The sequence below is a fragment of the Diorhabda carinulata genome, chromosome 8 (assembly GCF_026250575.1).
Source record: "Diorhabda carinulata isolate Delta chromosome 8, icDioCari1.1, whole genome shotgun sequence".
NCBI lineage: Eukaryota > Metazoa > Arthropoda > Insecta > Coleoptera > Chrysomelidae > Diorhabda > Diorhabda carinulata.
In genome coordinates, this window is record NC_079467.1 from 19,092,470 (window position 1) to 19,110,817 (window position 18,348).

The following is an 18,348-nucleotide window of genomic DNA, read 5'->3' on the forward strand; positions in this document are numbered from 1 at the left end:
ACCTGTTATAGAAAAAGTCAAAAAAGAAGAAAAATATATATCATAGAAAATTATGAATTTAATAGAGGGTTTTTATACACGGTCTTATCTATTATGGAGTGTAAAGGTAAGGAGAATCATCTCGGTGTATTGAAAAGTGTTTAGTAGCAAGTGTAAAGATTTTAAAAACAGCCCTCTAGAACGTGAGATTTAACGACTGCGTATGTGTATGCAAAGCCGTGGAGGCCATTTGTCCGATGTGTAATTCCATAAATAACCCTAACCTATGTACTTGATGATTCAATAAAAAAATCACAATCAAAAGACTGAAAACTGTGTTTTCTATTTAATTCAAACCTAGCGGTAATTTTAAAAAATCCATTATTTGGACAATGGAAACACTCATTTTGTTTTCGATAATAGTTTGACTCATTTTATCTGAGTTATTCATATACCTTATTCAATATCGTAATACGTAATTCCACTGTTTATTCGAGAAGTACGAGACGATGTCTTTTTCAAAAAAGAAGAATATAAGTATCAAACGATCATAAAGAATTGTTAATAGCATAGAGGTATTCTTGTAAATCCACGTTATGTTTTCTTTGTAAGGATAATATATGATTCAGGGAAAACGCGTATTTTGATTTATTCCTTTATTAATAACTTTAACTACGAATTTCATTTGTTATTTAAGAGAACAGAAGCAAAATACAATCTATAAATAAAATGAGGATAGATAAATGAAAAAAAGTAGATCTGTGGTTTCATTGACTGCTTGATTTTTTTGTATATCATATAGTATTTTGTAGATTTTTATCTATGTTTAATAAATATTACTGAAGTTTTAAGAAACGTTGTATTCTAAATAAGAAAAATGAATATATTTACACATAAAAACGAATGTGCTTGTATAACTCATTATTAAATAATTGATACCGGTTCAAAAGAATATCTGGAATAATATTATGCATACCTATATTGTTTCTAACGGAAATATTACATTTAATATTATTGAATTTTGTCGTTAGCATACTATTTGTAGATCGGAATTCACTATTTTTATCATTAAAATGTTTATTTAAACTGAATAAAATAGGCTACTGATATACGAGTAGTTTTTATCGATATATTATGTGCTAAGTCTAGTTGTCAATTAAAGTACAGGGTGTTCAAAATATTGATTAGTACAATAGAGACATATTGTAATGAAAAATGTAAAGTTTTGCGTAAAATTTAAAGTATACAAGCATGCAAGCAAAAGCTCAAGGGGATTATGTTGAAGTGGTCTAAATGGACAAATTAATATAATACGAAGTTTGCTGCTTAAGTGTTGAGATATGGCAACACTGTTTTGAATATGTCAAATTTGACCTAACCATCATGAAGATTTTTAATGGTGAACTTACTGTGAACGTATTGTCATACGAGTCCTATTTGAGTTTTTACTTGATACTTGAAACATTCTCGTGCGATGATTTTCTATGACGTGGATTAAACTAACAACAGTGTGCCGATCAACTCACTTCGACTTTTGGTGATGAAGCACCATTTCTAACCAACGTGTTTCGCTGATTTTCTAAATTGAATCGTGGATGCACTTCGCTACAGGATGAATTTCGTGACTGTCGTCCAAAATCGCTTGTTGTTCTAGAGAACATCGATGCTGTACGTAAACAGATATTGCAAGATCGTCATGTAACATACTGTGAGATTGAGATATACTTGATTATTAGTTCCACTCGCCTACATGCAATATTGGCTTTCAAAAAGATTTGTGGCGTTGAATACCGAATAATTTGACTGAAAAAGATCTCGTGTCGATTGGAGCAAAGAAATTGAAAAATGAAAAAGTTCAATTGTTGCATTTCAAAAGACGCCGATAAAACGAATTGTGGAATTACGCATATGAACCCGAAACTGAAGAGCAATTGACTGTATTGGTATTTCAAGACGATCCAAATCCAACAAAGTAGTTCGCGCACGAAGAACTTTGACGCAAATGGTCGCCTGTTCTTTCGGAATAACTGGATCTGTAGCCACCGTTCCATTAGAGCAACGTTGAACGGTCAATTCCGAATAGTACACCAGCATTTGTTTCCCAGAAGTGTTCGAAATAATCAGGGAAATCCATAGCAGAAGACGAATCATTCTCCGCCACACATCAGTTCAAAGAAAAACAGTTTTGAACATGGATCATCCACTGTAAAGTCCTATCCACATTCTCTCGAAGTGTGAAACACTAAGGAACTCTACACCTAGACGCATATGAAATAGAAAACGAAGATCTCTGGAAATTAAAGCCATCCCACATACTAGACTTTTTAAAAGGAGTGGAATTGATGGATCAGTTGTAAACAGTGGGTTCTCCAGTATTGGAGCAAGAAAAGGGGACACAATAGATTATTTGAGTCGCCGTGAATACGAGACCCCAACTCTAGACATACATACATACAGTTTTCTGGGTTAGGTGCTAGGGTTATCTTTTAATGATTCTTGTCCCTCGCGAAATAATTTAGAAAATTCTTTAATTGTTTAAAATCATCGACACAAGTTACCGTATATAGATTTTGAAGAGCAAATGCAATACGAAGACTTAGTCTTGGTCTTGCACCCTCATATGTGGTGTTGGTCTTGTTGCAAGAGTCTTGCTGGTCTTGTATTGTATAACTGCTCCTAAAGAGTATAAGTATACAAAACCATCTCACGAAAGCAATTTGAAATATATCAAAATCTAAGAACGGGAATATTTTAACTGCACCAATGGCGTCCGTACGGGATGTGGAATGTGTACGTTTGGAAAAAAATTATTTTTGTGATGAAATTAAAATGGTAAAAATGAAATCTATGGTAAAATTACTTTCTGATTTATGATTAAAAATAATAGGTATTAACCATTTTTCAAAAAATTAAGTTGAAGTTATCTGCAACGTGGGTATATTTAATATAATGAAATCAAATATTCAGAAAGCTCTTTTAAAAGTTATCCAAGTTATTATACAAAAAATATACCTTGTATTTACCATATTTCGATAGCTATTTAAATAATTTTTTATGACATATCAGAAAACCCTGTGAGGACATAACTAGGTACATATTAAAAAAAAATGGCATATCGACAATTTAGAATTTTTTTTATTAATCAAAAACCATGTCATAATATAATACTAGCTTTTACTCGCGGATTCGCTCGCATCGAATCCATTAAATAAATATCAGAAATCATTATAATAGAAAAGAATGAACTCTGTAGCTATATTAGAACCTGAGATATAGATCTTTGAATGTAGAAAAATTGCCAAAAACCTACAAAAATCCATAACTCCACATTGAATGTCCGCGCCTAGCTCCTCTCCAACTCAACCGATTTAAGTGTCCAAAAACTCAAAAGAAAGAACGTATTTCAGCGAGTGTTCTTAAATTAAAACGAACTCTGTAGCTATATTAGAACCTGAGATATAGATCTTTGAATGTAGAAAAATTGCCAAAAACCTAACATAAATCCATAACTCCACATTGAATGTCTGCGCCTAGCTCCACTCAAACTCAACCGATTTAAGTGTCCAAAAACTCAAAAGAAAGAACGTATTTCAGCGAGTGTTCTTAAATTAAAACGAACTCTGTAGCTATATTAGAACCTGAGATATAGATCTTTGAATGTAGAAAAATTGCCAAAAACCTAACATAAATCCATAACTCCACATTGAATGTCCGCGCCTAGCTCCTCTCCAACTCAACCGATTTAAGTGTCCAAAAACTCAAAAGAAAGAACGTATTTCAGCGAGTGTTCTTAAATTAAAACGAACTCTGTAGCTATATTAGAACCTGAGATATAGATCTTTGAATGTAGAAAAATTGCCAAAAACCTAACATAAATCCATAACTCCACATTGAATGTCTGCGCCTAGCTCCACTCAAACTCAACCGATTTAAGTGTTCAAAAACTCAAAAGAAAGAAGGTGTTTCAGCGAGTGTTCTTAAACCAAAACGAACCCTGTAGCTATATTAGAACCTGAGATATAGATCTTTGAATGTAGAAAAATTGTGCCAAAAACCTACAAAAATCCATAACTCCACATTGAATGTCCGCGCCTAGCTCCTCTCCAACTCAACCGATTTAAGTGTCCAAAAACTCAAAAGAAAGAACGTATATCAGCGAGTGTTCTTAAATTAAAACGAACTCTGTAGCTATATTAGAACCTGAGATATAGATCTTTGAATGTAGAAAAATTGCCAAAAACCTAACATAAATCCATAACTCCACATTGAATGTCTGCGCCTAGCTCCACTCAAACTCAATCGAATTAAGTGTTCAAAAACTCAAAAGAAAGAAGGTGTTTCAGCGAGTGTTCTTAAACCAAAACGAACCCTGTAGCTATATTAGAACCTGAGATATAGATCTTTGAATGTAGAAAAATTGTGCCAAAAACCTACAAAAATCCATAACTCCACATTGAATGTCCGCGCCTAGCTCCTCTCCAACTCAACCGATTTAAGTGTCCAAAAACTCAAAAGAAAGAACGTATTTCAGCGAGTGTTCTTAAATTAAAACGAACTCTGTAGCTATATTAGAACCTGAGATATAGATCTTTGAATGTAGAAAAATTGCCAAAAACCTAACATAAATCCATAACTCCACATTGAATGTCTGCGCCTAGCTTCTCTCCAACTCAACCGATTTAAGTGTTCAAAAACTCAAAAGAAAGAAGGTGTTTCAGCGAGTGTTCTTAAACCAAAACGAACCCTGTAGCTATATTAGAACCTGAGATATAGATCTTTGAATGTAGAAAAATTGTGCCAAAAACCTACAAAAATCCATAACTCCACATTGAATGTCCGCGCCTAGCTCCTCTCCAACTCAACCGATTTAAGTGTCCAAAAACTCAAAAGAAAGAACGTATTTCAGCGAGTGTTCTTAAATTAAAACGAACTCTGTAGCTATATTAGAACCTGAGATATAGATCTTTGAATGTAGAAAAATTGCCAAAAACCTAACATAAATCCATAACTCCACATTGAATGTCTGCGCCTAGCTTCTCTCCAACTCAACCGATTTAAGTGTTCAAAAACTCAAAAGAAAGAAGGTGTTTCAGCGAGTGTTCTTAAACCAAAACGAACCCTGTAGCTATATTAGAACCTGAGATATAGATCTTTGAATGTAGAAAAATTGTGCCAAAAACCTACAAAAATCCATAACTCCACATTGAATGTCCGCGCCTAGCTCCTCTCCAACTCAACCGATTTAAGTGTTCAAAAACTCAAAAGAAAGAAGGTGTTTCAGCGAGTGTTTTTAAATCAAAACGAACTCTGTAGCTATATTAGAACCTGAGATATAGATCTTTGAATGTAGAAAAATTGCCAAAAACCTAACATAAATCCATAACTCCACATTGAATGTCTGCGCCTAGCTCCACTCAAACTCAATCGAATTAAGTGTTCAAAAACTCAAAAGAAAGAAGGTGTTTCAGCGAGTATTCTTAAACAAAAACGAAGTCTCTATCTAGAATAGAACCTGAGATATTGAGGATAGAACGTGTGTATGTGAAAAACTCCCATAAGGGAAAATTGCATTTGAGTATAACTTGAGAATGGTGAAAATTAGATGAAATCCGATGGTTGATGGCTGATCTGTGCATCAATACCTTTCATTGAAAAAAAAAATTAAGCAAATCGATTGGGTAAAACGCCTGAACGGACTCGGAATGGAAATCATCAATTTTTTTAATATATAAGATATTTACTTGAAAAATGAAAAGGCATATTGAAACAAAAGACGTGAACAAATTATATCATTTCTGATGCCCAGATATAAGGTTAACAAATAATAAAACTATCTCTCAATTACCCCCCATAACTCAACCGAAAACCCTGCATTTTAAATGGATTTACAACAACATTTTTGTTTAAATTAGCTATACTTGGCCGATCTTGATCTTGCACAACTCGGTCTTGGTCTTGCACATTCGGTCTTGGTCTTGGTTTTGCCAAAAATGCAAGACCAAGACCAGTCTCGCTCATCATTATAAATAGCCTTCATTCTGTTAATTTCCCTTTGGTCAAACATTTGATAACGATGCGAAACTCAATTTGAGACATAAAATGGATCGAACTAGCAAGTTGAAACTTCGTGTAAAGCTTAGTAAGACCTGCCACTGACGCGTACATTACCTATGTCCTAATAGTCTTGGCGCTACGTATTTGAAAATTAAAAAATTTCATATCTTCTTGCAAAAATCTCGGTGAAGTTTTTTTTAAAACATTACAGAACATATAATATTTTATACCACGCCACTGATAGGAGCAGATAATGATATTTTTTTTATATTATGTAAAATATTATCCTGTTTGTATACGACCTAATCATCTTTATATTTAAAAAAGAAAAACGGCATTTTCCAGGTCTTGAGGTCATTCCATCAGCCCGACCAAATTGTTCTGATTCATCTCGTCCATATTTACAATAATAAAAAACTTTCTCCTACATAATTTTATTAAATTAGTCAACAATTCAAAACGGATACGAAATAGGAAAATCCAGATAGCACGAAATAATGAAAAAATGAAAAATTTAAAATAAAAGAAAAACACCTGATCGTATTATTTATTTTCTTTTGGTAACCGTTTGGGAGAACTGCCGTGGTAGAGACCGTACAGCTTCGAAAGAAGAGGTAAGTGGGTCATCTATATAAAGTGAAGTTCAAGGTATTTAGAAGTCATTTCGTGAAGATTTCTTTTACCGTTTGTAGACTAGTGCAGTTCTTGAAGAAATTCGCGTTCGAAATTTTTGAAATCCTTAAAAGTAAGTTTTGGATTTCTTATTATATTTATATATATATATATATATATATATATATATATATATATATATATATATATATATATATATATATATATATTCCAATTTAATATTTTTCAACATTTTATTATTGAAATATTGCGTCATTTTTATACAGGATATCCTATTTTATACCAGTAATATATTTTTGAGAACAGACTGTAGATATTATTTTATATATCTTCAATTGAAAAAAAACTGGTCGATTATATGAAAATATTTTTTATTTTAAACAATAATGACTCTACTATGCGACTTTCTAATATTACAGGAAATTAAATTAAAAAGGTCAGTTATCTCTATATACATACATACATCTTGATACTAATTTACCTGTTTCTCACTTTTATTGGGTATTTAACTTTTATTTAAATATCCTTTATACTTTTTGGAATCTACTTTGTATTGTATATATAATAATACTGAGTTTTTTAAATATTTAATCATTATGAGCCCCTTTTTGGGAAAAAATCATGGCTAAATATCAGATCAACTTATAAATTAAAAGTTAAATACCCAAATATAAGTCTAAATTGTACTCGACCTCACCCTCCTTTTATCAAATGTCGTTCCAAAACGCCCAATTGAAATAAACCATTACTCTGCATCCCCCTGTAGTTTCTATCATGACGTTGAAGCTAAATACCAGATAGATCCATATATTAGAAGTTAAATAATCAAATTAAGGTTTAAATTGTGCATATCCACATCCTCTTCATATAAAACGTCGCTCTAAGATGCCAAATTAAAGTAAACGAGCTGTTATGCATCCCCCTGTATTTTCTATCATGACGTTAAAGCCAGATCGATCCTCATATTAAAAGTTAAATACCTAAATATAGGTTTAGATTCTGTTTACCCACACCCCATTCGTATAAAATGCCCAATTAAAGTAAACGAGTTGTTTTGCATCCCCCTGTATTTTCTATCAATTCGTTGTAGCTAAAAGCCAGATCGATCCGTATATTAAAAGGTAAATAGCCAAATTTTGGTTTAGATTGTGTCTACCCACATCCTGTTGTAAAATGTCGCTCTATTAAGCCAAATTGAAGTGAACTCTCTTATTATTTTGAAATCTTGTCAAAAATTATATGGATTTTTATAGTTTCATCTCTAATCTAATTGGAATTATCACAGAATCACCCTGTATATTTCGAACTGTCATATATATTCCTAAATTCGGATAAAAATTAATTGCAATGTAAGTAAAATATCTGCTATATGAATATGGAAAAAGAAGAAGAATACTATTTATGTGGAATGCAATTATAATTTATTATTTAAATATCTAATTAAAACTTTCTATCTAACGAATATAATATGAATTAATATAAAAAAGTGATTTCAAATTAAATTAATTATGTGATTAGTTATTAATACCAATGTTAACATGACGTATAAAAAATAATGCTAGTAAATTTCTTCTATTTACGATGGATTCGTAAAGAAAGTTCATCAATATAAATTTTCACTTTAGAAGAATTCGAGATAAAGGTTTAATGTACAGATATCAATTCTCGAACGTTGAAACTATATAAGTAGGTCATTCGTACACACACAAACTTGTCTACTACTCATCGTTACTTTTTATTAAGAGTCAATGATTAGTGACTAATTTACGCAGGACCGGTCTTGTGTAAGTGTAAGAGTGAAATCGTACTCGGTCTTATTATTTCCAAAAAAAAGGTGAAATTTGTACATAAAATCAGAAGTATATAATTGTAAATTAAACACCAATCGAATCTTCTTTTTTAAGGATAATATAATTTAAACAACGTTGTCAGACTTTGACAGTAGTATACAAATTGTAAAGATGTAATGACAGATGGTTAATGACACAATTTGGTTATAATCGTTAACAGAATCATTGTTCGTTCAACGTTTTACAAATAGGTCGTTAAACTTTACGTTATTCTGTAGATGTACATAACTGTTGTTGATTAATTGTTCAATATAATTTCAAGATTTTATACAAATAAATGTTTGTTAATCAATTATAGTATGTGAAGATTAAGAAATTTAATAGGGCGCGAAAACTAGTTGTAAGAAAATAGTTAATAGCTCACGATTCAAATAGAAAAAAATTAAACGAATATGATTTCCACTTACTTCTGTTAAAAAACTTATTTCATAACCATAGTAGCTGATAGCTTATACGCTCTAAGCCCTTGTTTATTATCTAAAACGGAGATTACTCATAATATTTACATAGAAATATAAATAATTGAAACGAAAGTATAATCGATGATCCATGACATTTGACACAATTCAAAGTTCAATGTCTCAATCTAGTACAAGTTCGTTCTGCGTGAATAATTATGTTTTCGTAATTTCCGGTTAAAAGATATTGACCACTATTATGGAAAACTTTCTAAAGTGGAAGCTAACGGATATATTGCACATTTGTAAAATACAAAAAATACGAAATTTAATTTTAGTATTACTTTCTACTCAGCTGACGTTCATTCTAAATTTAATAATGAATGAATATAATAAAGATATGTTTGATATAATGATTATTAATACATCAATCATTTTTAAAATGGTGTACAACGTAGCCAATTTTAATAATCTGAATTAAAATATTCTCAAATATACTAAAATAATTTATATAATTTGTTGGATTTCATAATTTATATTTTTTCCAATCAAACAGATACCAATAACGTGAATTTAAGAAAAAACAACAGTTATTTTATAACAGGTATATGTGCAAGTAGAGATTCCTATCTTTATACTGTAGTTCTTGAAGTAAATACCGTTATTGTTAAAATAAGTTTTTATTCACAATATAGTATTGCAGTTTAATATGAATTTTGCAGAAATGCATTCGTTAATATGACAATTTTAAAAGCGAAATTTGTATACACAAATACGAACGAGCAAGACCGAAATCGGGAACGCAACATGTGTGTTATAGAATGTTAGGTCGCGAAATACGTCTCAGTGGAACGACATACCGTTATTATTAATCATCAACGTAGCACAGTTTTTATGATTTACATTATGCAGATCAGGCCTATCAGAAAAAAACTTGTAAATCATAATTATACAAGATTTCTTATCATCTTTTTTATGTTATCCACCTATCCTATTAACAATATTTAGTTTTAGAGTTAAAAATATATAAAGCCATTTGAAAACAAGTACAGGATCAATCGTGAATATTTGTATACTGTTATGTAACCGATTTAAAGATATTTACGAGGGAATTTCGCAGATACGAGATGAAATTTTACATGGGTTAATAACCTGAATGAAGTTCAATGCTATTGAGGTTCAATAAATGAAAAAAAAAAATAAGCGGTATCTTGTATGTACAGTTTGACCGACTATTACGCCATAGATTTAGTCAATATTTCTTGTACAGCTGTTTTTCAGGAAAATCCCCAAGCAATTAAATAGCCATTCAATATAAATATATACAGTGTGGACGAATACTAACGACAAAGATAAGATTATTAATGTAGAAGATTTTAATGTAATGTGTAGCAGCATTGTGTGTGTGCCCGAGTGGCCCGAACGGCTGACAGAGAGAGGAAGAGCATCGGTGTACCATTCTCTATTTCTTTTTACTTTTCTATTCTGATTGAATCGAAATGAGAAAAGGAGAGAGAGATGCGTTAGAGAGAAGTTAGTAGGATAAGGAAAACGAAGAATCTTCATTGGATTGAGGTAACCAAGCCGTTGGTGGCTGGGTGTACAGGTCCGACAAGTTTTTGTGAAATTCCGTTGCATTATCCTGAACAGTAATATTGAGGTATCCAAGTACAGAGAAAATGTCGTTCAGTAATTTGATGGTAGAACCAGAACTCGGCACAACCTTCAGTATTCTCACCCCATTTTGCATCAATACAAATTAGAAAATAGTTACCTTCAAACTTCTCAACATAATCCAAACGTATGGAAGCAAAAAGAGAGAGCGCCATGTAAGAGGATGCATATTATTTGAAGAGAGACAAGGAGCAGCGGTTTACCGCTCTCTCTCTATCTTTACTCGATTCTGATTGGTGTTTTATGTATACAGTTAATCTCCAATTAGAATAGAATAGAGGAAGATAGAGAGTGGCATAACGATGCTCTTTCTCACTTTATCAACAGTTCGGGCCTAATTGAAACAAGCTCCTATACCACGCTTTCTCTATCTTCAATATTAACTTAATCATTCAGAATCAGGAAATCATATACCCTCTCTAGTTATGCAACACACAATACATCAAAATGTGCTTCACAATTCTCTGTCTTTTCGTTTTATTTTTGTGTTTGTTTTGTGTATTTTTATGGGAAAGGGTCACGAATTTTCATTAGTCCACTGCATATACTAAATTTATTTATGTTAAAAATTACATTTTATTGAAAACGTCGTTTAAAAAAAGTTATCTAGAAAGCGTGATGTTTTGTCATTAAATATTGTGTCACTCGATTTTATTTTAAATTGCGGAAATCAACTTTTGTCTTCTTTTTTAAGTCAAGCATAAATATTTAATGAATCTCCGGCCTATTGTCCGAAATCACATATTTAACTAAATTAAGTTCAAATTTCATGTTAACGATATAAATGCAGTGAAAGTTTCTATTGTCTTTATATGAATTAAACTACCCTATTAAAATATAATAACTACGTAATTATAAAATTATATGAAACAATAAGCTGACCTACATTAGGATTTACAATTGAAATTGCCTTCCTATTCACCAGACTTAATCTCCAGTAACTTTTAATCGATTGATGTTTGGAACTAGTAACAAATATCTATTTTATACAATAATACCCTATTCTATTATTATACGAAAGAATTTATATTTTTTTTTGTTAAAATGTCACCTAATAACAGTATAAACAATAAGAAATTAGGCGGTTTGCTTTAAGTTCTAAAGTAACCTTCAAAAGTAATTCAAGCGTGTCTGCTTAACACATATAACGTTGACCTAGATCTTCTTTGACGATGCATATTGTAATGGCGGATACGGAAATGTCTTATTCAATTGAAGGTCGTACGAATATTAACACTTTAGAATATTCCGTTAAATATTATACACCGCATTTTTATTGAAGTTCAAGAAAATTAATTTTTTAAAGTATTATTAAGGAGTTTTAAACAAAATCCATCCAAATAAAAACGAAAAAATAAAGTTTTTACTAAGAATTTATCCGGTCATCGTAGTTGCCCTTGAAAAGTTATTCGGGTATAAGAATCCAGAATCGGACTTTCGTCCATGCTGCTTGGAAGTGGAATACTATTTTTGAACATAAAAAATCGAAAATTTATAATTTGCAATATTTGTTTTCGTTTTATTTATTTTTATCATGTTTTTCTTCATTTTGTTCGTTTTTGTAAGTACTTTCCGAGAAAAATACCTCAAATACGACGAAAAATTAAGAAAATGAAAAAAAAAATCTTGAAAACATGTTTTTAAAGATATTTATGATCACAAATAGATTAGACTCCACTTCCAACATTTGTTTCAATTTGTATCTACAGTATGCGCTTTTTTCCAGATGTACAGAGAAGCTGTTGGTTGGGCGTTTACAGCTCTTTTGATATCCAGTTCTCTGGTAGGTACGTTTTCGTACCCAAATGTTCAAATCAACTCCAAGCCAGTAGCGTCAGTAGCAGCGGCCGAATCGCAACCGGGGCTTCGTAATTTTTATCCCGTTAAAGGACCCAGGGACGTACTTCAATTACAAAGAGCCGAGAGAAAATATGCAGAAAAACCAAACGCTATTAAAAAAGTTGCTTTAGATCGATTAGACGATGTAGAAACAAATTCCATAGCGGAAAGTAGCGACAATTCCATCACCAACGGCGGAGGATTTTCCTGGTCGAACTTATTAGGTGAGTTTCCATCCTTTTATAAATCCTTCATAATTTTGTCACAGAAATAAAGACCTTTAAGAGTATTTTTTTCTTAGTGTATATTGTTTTTAAATATTTAATTCCACCTTGAGTATTTTATTTATACATTTTTAATGTCTATAGTTTGTTTTTTTATATATCTAAAAAAAATGGTTATTATTTTAATGAAATTCAAGTATAAACAACGCCATCTCAATTATAAATTGCAAGTTGAGCGCTCTGCTGCATCGACAGGAAACTGTAAAATCTAAAAACGAGTAAAACATGTAGCATGGGTATGGGATTTGCAGTACCATCTGTTTTTTTTTTCAAACTTTAGAAGTTACTGTGAATGTTATAGGGAAAATTATTGTTCAATATTACAACCCGTAAATTAATTGTTATTTATTTCCAAAAATGCTCTAAATTTGGTATAAAAATCATTATTAGATGTGTAAACTAATGACACGTAACACAAAGCATATTTGTAGAAGTTTTTATGCAAACAACCTATATATCTAAGCAGTAATCAAGAACTAAAACCGTTTGTAGTCCCATTTCTATCTTTGTTATGCTGTGCTTGAGCTTTCTATTTTATATTTATACTTAATACTACCGTGAGCATTTCGTCCACACATTTTTCATTGGCATAATTTATTCAAAATATTATATGAATATGATATATCTTTACAATAAACAATGAATATGGCTCATTATTTTATTTCTATAAAATCAAAATGTTAGCAACGCCATCTTAATTTTTAATTGCAAACTTTATAAATGAGTTACTCAGCTATATCACAGGAAACTGTAAAATCAAGATGCCAATACAGCAGTAAGTATAGAGACTGGTAGTTTTAGTGTTATACCACTGTTACTTTTAAACTAACAGTTTTTCAAAACAAATTTTACTATCAAAATTATTAACACACGACAATTATAAAAACTTGATACTGTAACGGGTTTTCGGAAAAATATAATTATTGAAACCCATGAATCGACTGTTACATCTTTCTAAAAATCTCCTATGGAAAATAGTTATTAGAGGTGTAGACATTTTTATGAACTGTTTATATGGAATATAATGAATGTTTTGTAGGAATGGTGATGCAAATGATTTTTAGTCCAGGCGGTAATCAAGGACCAAATAAATCCGACGATTTAGACACCCCCGTCCAGCCATCCCCATGGGCGAATTTACTTTCTGTCGGCTTAAAAATTTTAACTGCCATTTTAGGAGGTGGCAACACCGGCGATGGAATCGATAAAGTTGATAACGGAAATTCACCACTACAGGTAAATTTCAAATTTTTTAATAGATAAATTTTGACCATAAATAAATGTTATTATTTTAATTGGGATTTAATTGGGGAAATGGTAATTTTTAAGTTATGGGAAATATTTTTTGTATAGGGATTTCAGAAAGTGTGGAGAGAATGTATTTTAAGTTATAAAATATAACTTTTTTTCCTAATATAAAGACAAATTAGACCTTTGTTTATTACACTACGAGTAGAACTCTTATACATTCTGAACAAAAAACAAATATGATAGTTATTATAAATTGTTAGCAATACATTCTCTGCAGACTAACTATATTATGTAAATAGAAAAAAAAGCTTCGCTTTTAGTCATTTAAATGATGTAAATATATTATGGACCCTCCATAAAATATATATTTAGAAATATTGGCACTAAGTAGTAGCTTAAAAATTGCACAGGGTGTTCTGGCGGCCGTAGTATCAGCTGTTGTGGGAGACAGAGATCCTGATCAAGTTAATAAGATTGCTAGGCAGGCTGGTGAGGTATGTCTTCAAATAAACTTGACATTTATTAACACACTAACACAAAATGCTCAAAATAATATGAATATATCCGAACACTTTCACGCCACTCCCTGTAAACTTAAGTATACGGAAACTTTTTATATTCTATCCTTTTCTATTGACAGTATAACACGTATTCATGTTATAGGTGAAATAAATATTTGAATTAACATGAGAAGACACAAACTTTTTATATTCTATCCTTTTCTACTGATAGTATAATACATATACATGTTGTAGGTGAAATGAACATTTGAGTTAACATGAAAAGACACAAACTTATTATATTCTATCTTTTTCTATTGACAGTAGAAACAATACAAATAATTGATAACGCAGAATTAACATTCGAGTGCTGTAAACTAACAATATGGCGGCTTGATAAAAAACCTGTGGTTTAGAATAAATTTCTGAGACTTTTTGCGTTTTTGATAAAACTGGTTACCCTTTGGCATTATTCAAAGTGGTTTTGTCGGAATCGTGGAATTTCAGCTACGAAAGCCTTCTCAATAGTGATTTATGGCGCTAGTTATTCACGGGCTTTAGTTGAAATGATATAGGGGTAAAGTGGAACATAACATAACATCATCAGATAGCGAAAAATATCAATAACGTTTTATCAGTTACATTCAGATTATTGCGTTGTATTTGATAGAAGTATTATACAGGATGTCACTTGTGACTGGTGGGAGAGGGTTGTTACTCAACGATAGAGCACGATAAACATGCTTGATATGTAGTGAAAAATATAAAATACTATTTGCTTAGAAATACTGGTGGTCAGATATGGTATTAGTACACAACACCTCTAATACGATAATATGAATATACAGGGTGTGGCATAATAACAATATATTAAACATTATTTACACCCTCCATGTATAGTTCAGATAGAATAATCCATTTGAAAAAAAAAATATGTAGACTGGAGTTTTGTTAGACATTATTTATAATTAACTTTTTTTGTTAGTTTATAAACATAGTGGTGAACCTTCTGGACGCATTAAAAACATCTTTTTCACATCGTTCATTACAAGCAAGGAGCGTGGGTAAAAAGGATTCGATCAGCGATGCCGCTACGGCCAGTCTTGCTATGATGAAAGGTTACATGAGATCCTTATCAACTGGAGATACTAAATGTATGGAAAGATACGTTTGTCAAGCAAACAGCGAATGTTCAAAAGATATTGGACAAAGTTCTTTGTACTGTCATCTAGGAAGGTAAATTTTTATATACATAAAATTATTTTTATAAAAATTGAATTACGTAATCAATTTAGAACTTTCCAATACTATAAGACATAATTTATTTTTTGCGCAACCTAACCTAACCTAATATTTCACGTAAATTGATTTAGATAACAAAAATAGTAATTTTTCATATATAAAACAATTCTTTTTTATTTCTATCACTTTTAATATCTGATTTGAAATCTAAAGGGAATTTTATGATATCTAGTTCTCTTTGTTATCTTATAGAAAAGCAAATTTTATCCTGTCGAAATTACAAGCTGATATCTTATTGTTTTAAAGATATATTTTTAGTTTTGATTTCACTTCATAACATTTGAAATTCTGTTAACTTTGGAAGTTTTCCTATTGATATATTTTTATTCGGCAATTAAATAAAATGCAATTCTTCAATAGTCACAAATTACCACAGAACATTACCTTGGGTATGTTCCTTGGTAATACCCTTAGGTGCGTTCTGTGCAAATCACTGTCAAATTGCTTAAATTGAATCAACATGACAGTTGTTTACATCGTTGCCACGTTGTAATATAATAAATATGCTGAAACGTTAAACCCTCCGTATCATTTAAAAACATAATGATATGTTAAGACGTTTAAGTTTAGTGAATTAATTTGGAAACAGTAAAATTTAAAATAAGCAACACAGCTGCCAACGTGTGAAACAATATTTACACATTAAGTTCAGTGATTGCATCTGTTACTGTTGTGTCAAAATTGTAAACTCAATGTGAAACTATTTGATTCTGACATAAATGATTATTGTTTTTAAATTGGGAAAAATTATCTTTTACAGCTACGCTATTAGTTATGTTATGGAAAAATCGTTGGGATCATCGTTTGACGTTTTCTACGAAGCTGGAAGACGGGGTCGTTACGGAGACAATTGCCGCGAAAAATATTTAGAATGTAACGAAGTATAAAAATCAGAAAAAAAAACAGGACTTTATTAATTTATTCTTATTGAATTTTTAAAATTCGTCCAATTTAGTAAAAGTTAGGTTAAGAAATTGGATTGAATTTTTATTGTGTCAAATAGGACTAGATTAAATTTATTAAGTTTTTACGAAAAAAAATTGGAAAATGACAAAACCAAAGTCGTATAAAATGGGCTCTTATCGAATTATTTCTTTAAAATGTTTATCTGATGGTGAAAAAGCCCCTTTATCCAAGTAAAATGCTGGATTTATCGCTAGATTAAAAAATAAATATATCAATTAAGCAATATTTATAATAGGTTTTACAGCAATGATTTTAAATCATGAAACACTGAAATTCAAATTTAAGATTAATCAAAATACAAAAAAAAAACGAAGTACCCCAACAGTCCTTGGGAAGAGATATTAACAATCAAAACAAGAATTTTCAACAAAATCATCTTCATAATAGTTGGCAACATTGTAACCGCCATACTTCGAAATACAAATCAGATCCTGGTCATTAGTAATGACGTCATGAATTAACTTTTCATGGTTTTAAAAGGATGGAGATGTTTGTTATTATAACAATTAGTCATTTTTGAGACATAATTTGTCTCATAGCGATTTTATTCAATAAGAAATTTCAACAATTAACGATAATTACTCGGTTATCTATGGTTACTACGTCACACTTTTGGACTGCACAAAATGGCGTCGAAATGATAATTTCCCAGATGGAAGAGACAATAAACGTTTACATGCGCGAACGTACTAATGTCGTAAGCTGCCATTTTAATTTTATCCATCTAAATTGCTGTATAACCAATTATGACGCATTATTTATATAATCTAGTGAGTTTTTTATACGTATTTTGTATAGTATTTATTTTAGCAATGTAATAACTATTTACATAATTTTTTTTCGTTTTATTTTCTTTTAGAAAAGGAATATGACTGGACGTAGATGCGGTTTCTATTTTGAGCCGCTCTAATCTTATTTATTGTATGAGAAAAATGAATGTGTGAGTTAAGAAAGGATTTCAGTGTGAATGATGGTAATTTATATAATGATAGAATTAGTTTTTATTTGTAAAAAATTGCTCTAATTATGTGTTGTTGCAAAAGTAGGTTTATTTATTTTCTAAATATATACTATTTATTTTTATGACGTTTTTATTTTCACCTCACCCTTTCTTTATTTTTATTAAAATATATGTGTACATATGTTGTGATTGAACAAATCTAAATATTTAATCAGAAAAAAAATATAACGTGGCAACGTTGGCTGCAAAACCCCATAACAGACGCGAGTGAAACCCTTTGTAACGTGGGATTTAAACTTCAAATGAGAGCGGTGTAATAGTGTAAGAGTTTTGCAAACCGGAAAACCCTCGTAAGAAGTGATCGAAAGTGCCGGAAAACTCATCTGAAAAACCTTATAACGTGCGCGCGCGAACTTATCTATTAGGTTTTTGGGGTCTCAACTAAGAGCAGTGTTATAGCGCAAGAAGTTTGGATTAATGGAAAATTATGTTTGATGTCTCCATTCAAAATATCTGTTTGAGCTACCTGAAATTAAAACGAAAAAAAAATCATAGGAAGCCAAAAAAAGAAATGAAAGGCAAAGGTCATAAGAATTCTGGTACCATGAAAATTTATATAAACATAAAGTGAGAGGACAATAAGAAGTCAGAAATCAT

General features: G+C 30.9%; 1 protein-coding gene across 1 annotated transcript; it reads left to right on the top strand.

Moving 5' to 3' along the window:
• The first annotated feature begins 12,314 nt into the window (after positions 1-12,314).
• Positions 12,315-17,813, top strand: LOC130897097 (uncharacterized). The gene is made up of 5 exons (XM_057805688.1): positions 12,315-12,651; positions 13,751-13,947; positions 14,373-14,456; positions 15,448-15,698; positions 16,525-17,813. Exons 1-5 carry the CDS (start codon positions 12,315-12,317, stop codon positions 16,649-16,651), a joined length of 996 nt encoding a protein of 331 aa, XP_057661671.1. The 3' UTR covers positions 16,652-17,813.
• The last annotated feature ends 535 nt before the right edge of the window (positions 17,814-18,348 follow it).